General features: G+C 47.5%; 1 protein-coding gene across 1 annotated transcript; it reads left to right on the top strand.

Moving 5' to 3' along the window:
• Positions 1 to 1,583: 1,583 nt before the first annotated feature.
• On the top strand, positions 1,584 to 13,702 carry SLC35E1 (solute carrier family 35 member E1). The gene is given in 6 exon segments (XM_070416326.1): positions 1,584 to 2,017; positions 2,276 to 2,346; positions 4,981 to 5,118; positions 6,338 to 6,463; positions 10,098 to 10,343; positions 10,813 to 13,702. Coding segments are annotated over 6 exon segments (1,218 nt in total). The 5' UTR covers positions 1,584 to 1,611; the 3' UTR covers positions 11,044 to 13,702.
• Positions 13,703 to 15,505: the final 1,803 nt, after the last annotated feature.

Below are 15,505 nucleotides of genomic sequence, written 5' to 3'. Positions count from 1 at the left end.
GATTTTTTTAAAAAATAACTTTTCTTCCTTGACTGTAAAGGGATAATAATCATTTAATTCTCCATCTTTGTCCCTGGAACAATTAGATGACTTTGGTTTTCTAGTTTTTCCACTCCAGGATGGTCATCTTGGACATATCTACTTAATTTCACAGATGAAGAAGCAGCTAACCCTTAAGAAGGGTAATCTCCTAGGGTGAACCCAGAGGTCCAGTCAATCCAGAGCCATAGTTCTAAAGCCAGTGGGGTTATCTGACAGCCTTCCTTGGTTTGGTGTAGGACACACCCACCCCAAGAAGGCAGTGTGTGAAGTGGCTTTGAGGGCAGTCTAAGGCTGAACTCTGGCCCTGCTATCTACCAGCTGTGTGGCTCGCTTCACTCCTGTATGTGTCCCCATTTGGGAGATACAAGTGCTTGCTTCAGAGTTGTAAGACTAAGTTAAATGATCAAAGTTTTTTAAGAAGCACTTCAGCGGAACCATCTGTGCTGTGGAGTAACTAGTTACTTTCCTAACCTCAGTGTGCCTGTTTTTCTCACTCTTAATGTGGCCAGCCCTGCTGCCATGTGGATGTCTGAGGAAGTGACATTACTGTGACAAATGGTGACCCGCACAGCTGGGAGATATGAGGGTTCAGGTTAGTGTCACAAGTATATCCTTTCCTCAGACCTGGGCTTTGGGACAGGTCTCTGCTCCTTGCTGTAGGGATCACCTCTCCTGTCTGAGTAACCAGTACGTCCCATGGTAGATCCTGCCTGCCTTTGAGAACCCAAGTTTAAGATAAGGTTTCTCCTCCAATATTTTGGAGATAGATGGACTGCCACTTTCTAATTTGCCAAGTAAGGACACTGTAAGAGAATTTTAACACCCTTCCGATTTCCAAGCCCACTCCCAAAGTTATTTAGTATATGACTTGGAGCAGAAGAAAGTCCTTTAAGTAGTACAAGATCATCTTGCTGAGAACACCGTCTTATTTTCCACCGCGGGGGTCCTGGGCATCAACAGATGGGGCGCAGCACCTCCCTCTCCCACAGAGCCCTGGAGACTGCCCGAGGAGGCTGCCCAGTCTGTGCTTCCGGTCTGTCCGCCTGTGAACTGGAGAGGGTCACACCTACCGCACAGAGCACGTAGCCGCAGTTTCCAGGACGTGCTCCAGAGAACCAGCCACGGGAGTCCGCTCCCGGTTTGCAGAAAGGATTTAGCTTTTCACGATTTGATCTTTCATCCTCGGTGTCCGCCTATCAGGAATCTGGTTGCGGGCGCCGGTACAGCGCGATGTCGAGGAGTGGCCTGCGAGCTCCATGGTGGCTCACCCGCGCCCACCAATTCTTTTAGAACTTCGGCTCCAAGTCCCCCAGCCAGCCCACCACTTTGCAACCCCGTTGGGCTCTCGGCCCGCGTCTCCTTCCGCTTCCGGGATAGGTCCTGCCCTCCACCGGAAGCCCACCCGCGGGGGGCGGGGCCTGCGCTTGCTACGTAATGGCGGGCGCGGCGGTGACGGGAGGCGGCGGCCAATGAGGAGCGGCGTTGGCTGGCGCGCCCGCCCCTCCAGGCCCCGCCCCAGCCCCGCGTAGGGCCGTCGAACGGGCGGGAAGGGGTGGCCGCTGGGTTAGGATGGCGGCGGTCCCGGGCGCGGGGGGCCCGGGCGCGGCGGGCGGCGGCGGCGGGGCGCGTGAGGGAGCGCGGGTGGCGGCGCTGTGCCTGCTGTGGTATGCGCTGAGCGCGGGCGGCAACGTAGTCAACAAGGTGATCCTGAGCGCCTTCCCGTTCCCCGTGACCGTATCGCTGTGCCACATCCTGGCGCTGTGCGCGGGGCTCCCACCGCTGCTGCGCGCCTGGCGCGTGCCCCCCGCGCCGCCCGTCTCGGGCTCCGGGTCCGACCCGCACCCGTCGCCCGGCCCGCTGCTGCCGCCGCGCTTCTACCCGCGCTACGTGCTGCCCCTCGCCTTCGGCAAGTACTTCGCGTCCGTGTCGGCGCACGTCAGCATCTAGAAGGTGCCGGTGTCCTACGCGCACACCGGTGAGTGCGGCGACTGGTCGTGGGGTGGTGTCTCACCTGGAATGCCGCCCAGGCTGTTAGCTGGGGAGGGGCGAGCACGGGAGGGGAGGGGGCCTCCGGGAGGGGAGGGCCGCGTCGGGCTGGGGTGGAATCCCACGGGAAGAGGAGGGCTGAAGAGTTTGGAGGGTCTGCCAAGCTGTCTCAGCCCGCAGAGAAGTTGGGACACGCGGACCCCGGGTTAGGGCGGCCAGCTGAGTGCCCCATTGCTTCTCTTTGCAGTCAAGGCCACCATGCCCATCTGGGTGGTCCTCCTGTCCCGAATCATCATGAAAGAGAAGCAGAGCACAAAGGTAACCAGGAGGACTCTGGGCAGGTGGGGACTCCACGGGCTTCCAGGAAGTTGCCCAGCTGGTGACGTGGTCCAGGCTCCTGGCCTGCAAGCTGCCAGGCTTCCTGTCAAATAAGGAAGTCGGTTTAGATGCCTCTGGTGGCCCTTTTGCTGTTAATTTTCTGAAGTCACCCTGGGAACAGTGGTGTGTGTGTCCCCGAGTTGCTTCTCCCGTGTGGTCTCGTGGACACTGCCCTCTCTCTCTAGTTCCACTTGCCTCCCTCCTTTGATCTCCTACCCAAAGTGTCTGGTAGATGATGACTTGGTCCTATCTTGGCCAAGCACCCATTCCCCTCTAGCGGGACTGAGTATGGAACATCTGACTTCGTGCTGGAGTGGAGTTTCACTTCTTTACAAGAGTCAAGCATGGTCAGGTTGGAGATTTTTGGGGTCAGAAGTGAGATGCTTGTCAAAGGAGTCTGATTTTGGAAAAATTCATCAGTCTTTGAAATAAAAGCAGCCAAGAATTGGGAATGTTTGAGAATGGAAGTTAAAATAACAGAACCCAGAACTGTATAAGGAAGGTGCTTTGGGCACAATCCAGGGTCTGTTCAATGTGCCAAGCCAGGGTATTTCCTGCCTTGGGGTGAGAGAAGCTGTGGCTTTAGCCTGAGACAGCCTTGCCCATCCATGCCCTTAAGTAGAAGTAGGACTCCTGTTGTCCCAGCTGGAATTCATTTCATGCTGGACAGAGCGCCTCTTTTCTACTTGGTTGGTTTCTGGCATCCTGTATTTTATGTAACTAAGAGCAGCAGTGCCTTGGATCAGCTTATAGAAATTGGGCCCGCCCAAGCCAGTTTGGCTCAGTGGGTAGAGTGTCGGCCTGCGGCCTGAAGGGTCCCGGGTTCAATTCCGGTCAAGGGCATGTACCAGGGTTGCAGGCACATCCCCAATGGGAGATGTGCAGGAGGCGGCTGATCGATGTTTCTCTCTCATCAATGTTTCTAACTCTCTATCTCTCTCCCTTCCTCTCTGTAAAAAATCAATAAAATATATTAAAAAAAAAAAAATTCTGGTCAAGGGTACATGCCGGGGTAGTGGGCTCTGTCCCAGTGGGGGTGTGCGGGAGGCAGCCAGTCAGTGATTCTCTTTCATCATTGATGTTTCTGCCTCTCTCTCCCTCTCCCTTCCTCTCTGAAATCAATTATTTATATATATATATATATATATATATATATATATATATATATATATACAGACACAGACACACACACACACACACACACACACACGTGTGTGTGTTTTTTAAAAAGAGAAATTGGGCCACCTCTGGCTGATTTTTTATTCCAGCCTGTCTCTTTCCCTGCAAGAACTGGGTGTGTTCTGCTGCCTGCTCCCAGGGTGATGTCAGCTGTGGCTTGTCTCCTGAGTCGGAGTTGCTCAGGAGGTGTGCAGCTGCATCACTCGATATCACAGCGTGTTTATCAGGTTTCCCCGTTGTACAGGACATTGGACCTGGCTTGGACGAGGAGCTGGAAACTTCACCCAGTGAGGAAACAGTAGGGAATGACTTGGGCAGGAGTCTGATAATGAAGGAATAAGTATGGATCCACCCTGTGAGGAAGATAAAGCAGGTCATTTCAGATCTCAGGGGAGGAAACGGGACTTAAAGGGGAGAGCCATGTGCCTGAGGTCCATAGCCAGTAGTGGGGAAGCTGGAATTCAGAGCCCTTGCTGTGCCCTGGGTGGAGGTGTGGGGGGCAAGGAGGTACTTGGTGGTGGCGGGGAGGGGGGCGTTTAACCAGCCACTCCTAAAATCTCCACAGTACTTTAAGAAAGTCCTTTGTAGAAGAGAGAGAAGCTGGAAGTCAGAAGAGCTAAATGTCAGGAATTGATTCTGTTTATCTGGAAATTGGTAGCCGTTTAGCCAGCAGAGAGCTCATGAGCCATTCCATGCACCAGGCCCTGGAAAGCTTGGACCTTGTGGAAGGCCTCCTATCCCAGCACGTTACTCAGTCATTCAGCCAGCAGTCACTGGATGCCTGCTGTGTTTTAGACACCAGGATAGAGCACTGAAAAGGACCTACCCTAAAAAAGTGCAGGGACACAGACTATGTAATGGACACCTACAATGGGTAGAGATCTCTGGGCCCAGGAACTTGACAGGGTGGAAGTGGGGGAAGGTGGGTAGGGCAAGTTCTCTTGAATGCTGTGTGAACTGAGGCCTGCAGGAGTAGTAGCTCTCCAGCTAGAGAAAGCAAGAGTGTTCCAGCCAGTGGTAAATGCAAGTTGGAAAAGGGAACCTGCCAGCCTCCTGGTGGACCGGGGTTTCAGACCCTGGTGTGTTGGTGGTGGCAGCCGGATAGATCTGTTAGGAGCAGCCCCAGTTGGTAGCCCTGAGCAAGGGCTCTTCATGGGGGTGATGGTATAAGGAATGGGCTGCCCATAGTGACACAGCCTTGCCCCAGGTACTATGATAACCATCTCCCTGCCCCCAACCTCCAGAGCATCGCTGTCACAGCTAACACTGTTGTCCAAACATAGGTGGTGCCCCTTTGGTGAAGAGAAGAGAGCAGCTGAGGCTTTCCCCTGGGTGTCTGTGTTGGGCAGCCCAGCTCAACTCCGGCCCATCAGCCTTGCCCACCCTCTCCCACAGGTGTACTTGTCACTCATCCCCATCATCAGCGGCGTCCTGCTGGCCACTGTCACCGAGTTGTCGTTTGATATGTGGGGGCTCATCAGTGCTCTTGCTGCCACACTGTGCTTCTCGCTTCAGAATATTTTCTCCAAAAAGGTATTTAGATACTGTCTGTGGTACGCTTGATATTCTGGGAGTGCATGGGTAGCATTGAAAAAGTGACCAAGTAGGGATTTCTTTGGTGATGGAGTGAAGAAAATCATGTCCTTCTGCTGGTTTTCTATTGTTTAATTTTTCAATATGTTTTTGTTACTTTCTTATTTTCAAATACAAGCAAAAGTTTATTTAGAAAGTCACAGAGGGGGGAAAAAAAAAGAAAGTCACAGAGGAAGAAAAGGTGAGCCAGCTGGGCTACATGGGCTCAGGAAACCAGTTCAGAGGCAAAAGAAAGGCCCTCGGAGGTGCGGGGGGCGGGGGGGAGCAAAGGTACTCGCTTTGAGGGAAGAAGAGGGGGAAAGGTGGGGCATGCTTCAGAGAGAGAGTGAAAGAGAACAGGTGTGCCAAGAGATTGTTTTTTATTATACAATTAACATATGCTTGATGGGGGGGAAAAAAATAGAGAAAAGCTTAATGAAAAAAAATCAGAATTGAGTACCTACTTGTGTGCCAGGCACTGTAGTAGGTGCTAGTAATGAAGAATTAAGAGACTTGCCCCACCTGTCAAGGGGTTTCTATGCTATTGGGTAAACAGTGCTAGGGGTATTTTCTGCACAGCTTTTGGTGTTATAATATTATGGATACATGTTAGAATTTTGTTTTGTTCATTTATTATTGTAACATTGCATTCTCCAATATCATTAAAAAACATTGCTCTTAACTCCTGTAACAATCACACTCCTCAGGTACCACAATTAATACAGTTAGTTCTTCTATTGCAAATGCAGGTTATTTCCAAGTATTCATTGTAAGTAATGCAATAATTTACAATGTCTTTCTCTCAGGTGATTTCCTTATGATTAGCTTATATAAGGATATAATGATAAGGGTCATAAGACATATATGGCTCTTGATATACTTTACCTGGTTGTGTTCTGAAACAGTGATACACCAATTTAGTGGGATTTCAGAGTGCCACGCCAGCATTAAGTGCTGCTGTTTTGTTTTTGCTTTGTTTTTCTTTTCTCAGTCCTTTGTGTATAAAACATTGTACTTGTTTCAGGCATGAGCTGCCTATCTCATCATAGGTACCCTTGCAGGTATAGTAGTCAAGGTCTGATTTCAGGGTTAATGTACAGGCACTGTGTTTGGAGCCTGAGTAACTTGTCTTTGACACTTACAATGTCGATTGGCCTTTAAAGAGATTTTCTCTCTTCAGGTATTGAGAGACTCACGGATCCACCATCTGCGGCTGCTGAACATCTTGGGCTGCCACGCCATCTTCTTTATGATCCCCACGTGGGTCCTGGTGGACCTCTCGGCTTTCCTGGTCAGCAGTGACCTGGTGAGTTGGCCAGCACCAAGAACACACCCTTTTCTTGACTGGTTCCAAAGTGGGTGCTTTGTCAGGGAGCTACACCTCTGTGTTGACTTTGGGGCTGTTGGGGCCTCTGACAGCCTGGTCTTTAAATCCTCATCTCTTTGTCATGACTCACATTGTATGAAGTCTAGGAAATTGGCTTTCTTTGCATTTCCTTCTCCAGCTTGCTAGATCCCAGCTGTTGATAGCAGTGACGTGAAAGATGAAAAAACTGCCAGCACAGGGGACTTTCCTGTCTTGATAATCTGGTTCATACCTCACTCTAATGTTAAAACTGCGTTTGATTCCTTTCTGGGTGGCATCTCTGTACATATTTCGTGTACTACAGTTGTAGTTGTAGCTCTCTTGAGCACAGGAAATAGTGTCTTCTCACCACCTGTGCTGGGCTAGCCTCCAGAGAGCACGCTAGAAACTAATGCAGGAGGCAGTGATAAGGAGCTGTGTGTGGTTCTTCCAGGCCTGAGTTATGGAGGAGTACATGTTTATTAGGGCTTAATGCGATCTGGCTAGATTCTTGACATTCATCTCTAATCCTTAGCTCCACCTGTGGCTATAGTGGAGCTTATCTCCAGTTATCAGATAAGGAAACTGTGGCTCCGAGTTCTGATTTCCCTTCCACATTGCTTAGCTATGATTTTTCTGTTAAGAATTTTTCATCATCGCCAGAACGGGTTTGGCTCAGTGGATAGAGCGTCGGCCTGTGGACTCAAGGGTCCCGGGTTCGATTCCAGTCAAGGGCACGTACCTTGGTTGCGGGCATATCCCCAGTGGGGAGTGTGCAGGAGGCAGCTGATTGATGTTTCTCTCTCATCGATGTTTCTGGCTCTCTATCCCTCTCCCTTCCTCTCTGTAAAAAATCAATAAAATATATTTTAAAAAAATTAAATTAAATTAAATTAAAAAAAAGAATTTTTCATCATCGACCAGGACTAGTCTGTTATCTTGAAGTACAGTGCACGAGAGGCAGTGCAGTGCTTCTCTTCCCTTTTAATTACCGTTTTCAGAGTAAGAGTTAGAGCTGATACACCAGTGAGTTGAAGTGTTTTTCCTTTTCTGGGGCGTGGAGTAGGGTTCTTTTATTTCAATTCCCATTTAACATCACATAATTTATTACTGCTTTGGCTTTTTATGAATATCTTTTTTGGAACACTTGGTTCCTTGCAACATTTCTATTTGGTTATTCTTCTCCAGTTATTTACATACATGGTTCTACTATACACACACATTGCTTCAGAGTGAGAATCCCTGGGGACAACTGCAGGTCAAGCAAGAAGTTCAAGATTTCTGTGCAGCTCTACTTGTCCTTAGAACATGTTCCATTAAAAATGTCCAGCCCTGGCTGGTTTGGCTCAGTGGATAGAGCGTCGGCCTGCGAACTCAAGGGTCCCAGGTTCGATTCCGGTCAAGGGCATGACATGTACCTTGGTTGCGGGCACATACACAGTAGGGCTGTGCAGGAGGCAGCTGATCGATGTTTCTCTCTCATCGATGTTTCTAACTCTCTATCCCTCTCCCTTCTTCTCTGTAAAAAATCAATAAAATATATATTTTTTTTAAAATGTCCAGCAGGCCCTGGCCAGTTTTGCTCAGTGGTTAGACATTGGCCCGTGGACCAAAGGGGTCATGGGTTTGATTCCTGGTCAAGGGCATGTACCTCAGTTGTAGGTTCCCCAGCCCCAGTAGGGGCACATTCGGGAGGCAACCAATCAATGTGCCTATCTCGCTTCCCCTCCTCCCTTCCACTCTCTAGAAATCAGTTTTAAAAATATCATCAGGGGTGGATTAAAAAAAAAAATTTTACAGAGGTCATTTTGTTGGAGCATTGATGAGATGCTATAGGAACTTAACTCTTGCTTATATCACTTAGCCTTTGGTAAAACTGGTATCATTAATATGTCCTTCCGCTTCAAGTCTCAGAACCTGTCATTGTCATTGAGGCCTTACTATACAATTGAAATACTCTGCTCTAAGGGCACTTGCAAGAATTGTTTTCACAATGTGCCTGTGTCAATGACAACCATTGGGTTCCTTTCCAATTTTTAGACATTGCTTTCTCTCCACACCCATTACTGAATGTCAAAGCCAAATGATATGACAAGGTGTATTCAAAGATACATTCATAACTTCCCTCCTCCTTACACAAAAAGTGACTTTTTAGATCTTTAGAAAAGAATAACTTGCTTTTTTCACTCAATATGTCCTGAAGATCACTCATGTTGATGTATTTAGGTCTTCTCATTCCTTTCATTGGCTACATTGTATTATTGATAGGTTTGGTATCCGTTCTCTTATGCTGTCCTATGTTACAGCTCTTCGGTGTCTCTGTGCATAGACACGCACAAAATGTATACATAGGCTTTGCTCTGGTCTCTTTTGCTTTTTCTTGTATTGAGGGCATGTTTCAGATTTCTTCTAGTGATCACCTTTTCTTTTTTTCTTTATTTTTTAATCTTCACCCAAGGTTTTTATTCCCATTGATTTATTTTTAGAGAAAGTAGAAGGGGGGTGGGCAGGGGGAGAGAAACATCAACGTTAGATAGACACACCAGTTGCCTTCTTATGTTTGTGTGGCTTGGAATTTTTTTTAAAGCACTTTTGGAGCCATGATGGCATTTGATCTCCACAACGGTGGCATTGTGCAGGCTCAGCAGAGATCATCCCTGTTGCAGAGAGAACAAACCACAATCAGAGAGGTCAAACAGTTGCCCAGGGCTTCCAGAAACGGGGCAGACCCAGGTCCTCTGCCTCCCCACCTCGGGGGGTTTCTTCATATATCAGGGGCTGCCTTCCTAGGACCTCCCTGTCTTACAGAATGTATCATGTCTGGTATGGTCTGAATGTTTGTGTTCCCCCAAAACCCACATGTTGAAACCCAATCCCCAATGTGATGGTGTTAGAAGGTGGGGCCTTTGGGAGGTAATTAGATCATGGGGGTGATGGAGCCCTCATCAAGTGGGATCAGTACTCTAAAGGGACCCCAGAGAGCATCCTTACCTCTCCCACCTTTGAGGACACCACAGGCAAACACCATCTGTGAACCAAGAAGCCCACACCAGACACGGAATCTCCTTGATTTTGGACTCCAGCCTCCAGAACTAAGAAATAAATGTCTGTTGTTTATAAGCCCCCAGGCCTGTGGTGTCTATTACAGGAGCCCGATCAGACTGAGACCTTACTCCATCAACCCCAGAGCCCTGGCCTTCACTGTCCAGGGATGAGGGAAGGCTCTGGTTCACGCCATGCTCTGCACCCTTTGGACACCTGATTTCCTTCTTGGAGCCTCCACTTTCTCAGCAGAAGGGGAAGGTGGCGATGACGATGGTGGTGGTGGTGGTGATGAGGGCAGTGACAGTAGTGGTTGATGATGGTGGTGATTGTAACGATGCTGACGTTGAAGGCAGTGATGATGGTGATGGTGATGACTGTTGTGCCATGCAGTGTCGTGAGGATTAGAGGCTGTGTGTATAAAGCACCTGCTATCACACTAGAACCCATCCTGGTCTGCACCATCTGACCCCAATAAACCACTCTGTGCTGCTCTCCCAACCTCTGCCAGGCCTGGCATGTGACCATGGTGCTGTCTTGCTCCTGTCTGTAGACCTATGTGTCCCAGTGGCCCTGGACGCTCCTGCTTCTGGCTGTCAGTGGCTTCTGTAACTTTGCCCAGAACGTCATTGCCTTCAGCATCCTCAACCTCATCAGCCCTCTGAGCTACTCGGTTGCCAACGCCACCAAGAGAATCATGGTCATCACAGTGTCCCTGATCATGTTGCGGAACCCTGTCACCAGCACCAACGTCCTGGGCATGATGACAGCCATCCTGGGGGTTTTCCTGTACAACAAGGTGAGTCTGGGATAGAGGAGCTTGTCTAACCCCTTGACACCCAGGGAGGCACCAAGAGTTGGTGGAGAGGGGAAAAGAAGTGGCCTCGCCAGAAGCTAAGAGGCCCAGGCTCCAGCTCCCAGTTTTGCCAACCTGGTTTATGGTCTTGGCACAGCCCCTACTATCCGGACCTGCCTTTTTCCCCATGGATGACCCAGTCCTTGCCTCACTCCAGCTGTGGCTCTTGGGTCTCCTGAGGCTTTGTCAGGATGTCACTCTCTCCTTATGCAGGCTGTTTAGTCCTCTGTAAGGACACGGGATGGCTAACAGGGAGGGCCAGTCCATTAACCGTTCACTGGCCATGTCCAGCCCTGCTGGGTCGACACTTGCATGGCCTTGAAGGGCTACTTGGCAGGGAATCTTGAGCTCCCCTTTGTCTTGTGTGTGTTCTGGGAAGGAGCCAATGTCCACTGCTCTCTTGACCCTGCAGACCAAGTACGATGCAAATCGGCAAGCACAGAAGCACCTCCTCCCTATCACGGCAGGGGACCTGAGCAGTAAGGAGCATCACCGGAGCCCCCTGAAGAAGCCCCACAACGGCGTCCTCTTCCCCCAACATGGGGACTATCAGTATGGCCGCAACAACACCTTAACAGACCACTTCCAGTACAGCCGGCAGAATTACCCAAACTCATACAGTTTGAACCGCTATGACGTGTAGAGCCAAGAGGATAGGCTGGGCTGTTCTGCAACTCCCCGCAAACCCACCCCTCCCAGCAGTACCAGGAACTTCTGACAACCGGTGAATGTAAGCCCAGCCGAGGGTACGGTGCGCAACCATCAGAGGATCCTGGGGTTCCCGGCCCTCGGGGCAGCAGGATGCCTTCCCTGCAGTGAGGACCACAGCCCTCAAGCACTGGTGTTCATGCCCTTTCTTCCTGGAGTTTGTCATCTGAGGCAGCAGCACTACGGAGATCTTGGCCAGGTTTTACCTTTCTGTGTGGACTTAATCCCCAAGTCATGTACTTCAGAGTTCTTGTTCTGCTTCTCAGATAGCATTTCCAGAAAATCCTCTGGAAAGGCGGAATCGTTGTGGATATAGACCCTGGCATGGGTGAGGAGATGGACTCAGTTTCCCTTTCAGCCTCATGGCTATTTGCAGTTACTGGCAAATGCTCCCAAGTGCACAGCTGTTGGTAGTTAGCATTGAATTCTTAGAGGCTGATTCTTTGACCAGTAAGTCAGAGTTGTGTGTCAGGTTCCAGAAGGAAGAGCGGAGGAGGGCATTGCTCCTCAGAGCAGTGAGGAGGAGACTTGGAGGGCTGGGGGAGGGAGCATTAGGAACTCAAGTTCAGTGTTTCAAACTCTGTTTCTGACTTTGTCTTTTCTGGTGGGTCTTCACTGCTGTGACGATTTGGTAGGATGTCCAGGAGATGTTGATTTCATGAAGATCTCATTTTTGTAGGGAATGTTTTGTAGTTGTGTATTTATGCCTTGGTCCCCAGTAGAAGATGCATACAGACTGGCGTATAGATTGAAAAACCTTTTGCTTTAAATGTTTAAAAACAAAAAAAGTTCCCACTGCTGATGCCTGTCTGACACATACCAGCATTTGGTAGGAAACAGTGAGGTATTGAGAAGCACCTCTCAAATGACCATAATCACTGAAAACAGAATGAATCAAGAATATTACCTGGACGGTTTGTGTGACAGACAAGAGCAGTGCTTTGATTCCATGTCCTATTCTTGTGGTGCTTACATTGGGATCTGAATCATGTCCTGGTGAAGGGAAAAGAGGCGAGCGCCAAGCTAGGATCTGGTTGGTCAAGAAAAAGTTGGCTTTAAAAAAAGAGTAGGAATAGTTGGTTTGGGGAGGTTCACAGCACGATGACCTGTGTGCCAAGCTCCCGGTGGGGGTTTCCATCTTTCTTGGCATCATGGAGGCCTGTCACCCTCCTCCTGGGACACTGGCTGGGTCTGTGGTGATGCTACTTTCTTCCTCTAGCACTGTCCCCACAGCTGGGGCAGAAATCATCCTTACCTCCTGGTGAGTGAGACATTTTTCCCACTCAGAGAGTAAGAGACAGTTTACGCTTGACTTGGTTTGTTTCTGATAATTGGAATTTTGTATTTAAGAGGTTGTTTTGTCAGCTTACATTGGGCCACTTCTGGAGAGGTCTGGGATGCCTTCTGGCCTGTGAGTTTATGAACCACCAGCCTCTGAAGTCCATTTGTTGTCTGTTATTCGCTTGCTTTCTAATTACTTTGGCCCCAGATTTCAAGATGATTGCTGTGTGAAATCTGAAAAGGCAATCCTGAAGGGTGTTACTGGTGATGAGCTTGCTGAGTGCCTTCTCCAGAAGCAGTCAAGCCTACAGTTGAATTTTTCTCAAAGCTGAATAACAAATGGGAATAATTTTGAACTGCAAAGAATTTGCAGTGTTGTCTTTATGATTAGAGTAACTGACTCCTTGAACATATATTTGAACTCCAAAATGAATTATGCCTACATTCAGATTTAATGAAATTTCTGATGTTGCTGAAATGTGTATATTAGTTTGTTTTCCTTTTCCAATGCAGAAACTGCTGGTGAGGGGAAATGACTGGTTTTATTATGGTTTATAAATTAATAAATGGGATATTTAATTCTGTACATAAATTTAAAGTACATACACTGGAATAAATGAGACAATCATATTAGGCCAAATTATCAAATCAAAAGACAAAGACATACTATTGAGACTTGACAGTTCAGAGCTGACTGACCCCTTGAAGGCTGGTTTCCCAGCCACTACTGCCTGGCCCGCCTCCCACATTCACATTTGCAGCTGTTCCCCTCACACTCCTTGCTACTCGGGTTTGTGGTAGCAAGTCCAGTTTACCCACTTGTGGTGTGGTCTGGCCTGCAACACTGACCCAACTCCTTCATTTTACAGAAGGGGAAACTGAGGCTCAGAGGGCATTTTTAAAGTGTTTGGATCACTGTATTGAGACTTGGTGTAGAATTTTTTAAGTCATGACTGTATTTTAAGTCATTCATTATAGGGAAAATCACACCCCTATTACAAAGGAGAGAAGCCAGAATATGTTCCGGTGAAGCACTGGAACTTCTGAATTTTGCTGTGTATTTGGCATACATAATGCAATAGGCCCTTTATTATTGCTGGGACACAACCAGACCTAATTTGTTAAGGGTCTAACAGCCTTAAGGGCAGAAAACATTAAATTATTAAAGGATCTGAAAATTGTGAATTCTTTTTTTTTTTTTTTTCTTAAATGATCACCTGTTTTCAAGACTTAAATGCTGTAGACTATCCTTTGGGAATGACTGTATATTCATTGATGGCATTTACCAAAAATAAATGATGGTCTCTAGGGAATCAAGACTGGTCCCAGTTTGTCAGTAAGGGTCTCTTTCTGAGTGACTGTCTTCAGTGTGTCCAGCAACAAGACGAACCAGAGGTATAGAAAGAGCAATCTACTTGGTTCTCATATCCAAGAGTTACAAACCTGATTTTCCTGAGCCAAATTTAGGACCTGTGATTTGTGAATTTATGTGACAGTAGAATAAAACTATAGAAATCCCAGCTTATCAGTAATGACATGCCTTTATTGAACAGAGTAACAAAATCCAAGAACGTCCTGGCAGCTTGTGCTTATGGAGCACATTTCTGAGGTGTGATACTGACTACATGCCCAATGCAGTGGTTTCTCACACACAATCCTTATAATCCCTTTGCATTGATTTATTATTTAATAGATGAAAATGAGGCCCAAAAGGGTTATTTGTCTTGGATCACCCAGCTGCTTAAGTCTGCCTCCAAAGCCCAGTCCCCTCCCTATGACTCAGAAACCATTCCCTTCAATTGCAGTTGAAGTTGACTGAGCACAAGAGAGTCAGGGGGCTTTGGCTAGAAATAAATGACAAAGATCTGTAGAGTCTTAGGGATTTGCAAATCGGAAACACAACTAAGCACTACCCAGAGTGTTCCAAAGAAGAAAGAAAAACAGTTCTTATAGTAAAAAGTACATTTTTAAAAAGAATCAGCCCTGCATTCTGAGCCTCTGGACTGGTGTGATGGTAATCTAGAAGTTCTGTGATCTGGATAATGGATGTAAGTTTTCCTAAGTCCTTTATTCTTTCCTAAGTCTACAGAGGGTTATCTATCAGGCATTGATGCACAACTGAAGAGTTAAAAAAAAAAAAAGGGTGTAGCTCGGTTGAGTGTCATCCCATGCAACAAGAGATGGCAGATTGATTCCCAGTCAGGGCACATGCCCAGGTTGTGGGCTTGATCCCCCGTAGGGGGTGTGCAGGAGGCAGCTGATTGATGTTTTGCTCTCACATCAATGTTTCTCTCTAAAATCAATAAGAACAGTTTGTTTGTTTGTTTGTTTGTTTGTTTTAAAGTGTAAGTCCTCACCTAGTTAAAGCAAGAACTTATTTACTCATGCCTCAGCCTACTTGATTTTAGTAATTTAGCAACCTGACTATACTGACAGTTTTCTTCATTCTTTCCTCAAAGGGTATGTTTCTGTTAAAACAACTGCCTACAACTTTTTAATTCATAAATCTTTTGTTCAATGATTTACTGAACCTTTAATATGTACCAAGTACACAAAGCTGAGATATATAAGCCTTCTACCCTCAGAGCACTCACCTTAATTTATACAGCACAGAGGTGCTTTGTTGTAGGTACATGAAAAAAATGCTAAGGAACATACAGGGTAGAAGGCATATGGTAATGTTTTGACTTGCACTTAATAATTCACAAGGTATTTTTACACAGTTTGTATTATATGTGCCTCATTTAAACATTAGAACCCAAGTGGGATATATTAGCCTCATTTTATAGAGGGAAATAGAAGTTGATTTGGCCCATGGAGCAGGCCTGCAACCCAAGAGTGTCTGACTGCAAGTCCAGGGCCCTCTGCTGAGCAGAGCATCCATAATAGTTAGCTTTGGTTTTTCTTCACCTAAGTCATATACTCCTAAGAGTAGCTGGTGTGATCAAAATATACCCTGGCCCAGCCATTGTAGCTTGGTGGTTGAGTGTGGACCTACGAATCAGGAGGTCACGGTTCAATTCCCGGTTGGAGCACATGCCGGGTTACAGCTCAATCCCCAGTGAGGGATGGGGGTGCAGGAGGTAGCTGATCAATGATTCTCTCATCATTGATGT

This window comes from Myotis yumanensis, unplaced genomic scaffold (genome assembly GCF_028538775.1).
Source record: "Myotis yumanensis isolate MYYU_CA2020_CCGP unplaced genomic scaffold, mMyoYum1.0.hap1 SCAF_5, whole genome shotgun sequence".
NCBI classification, from domain to species: Eukaryota; Metazoa; Chordata; class Mammalia; order Chiroptera; family Vespertilionidae; genus Myotis; species Myotis yumanensis.
This window is presented reverse-complemented; position numbering and strand designations above follow the sequence as displayed.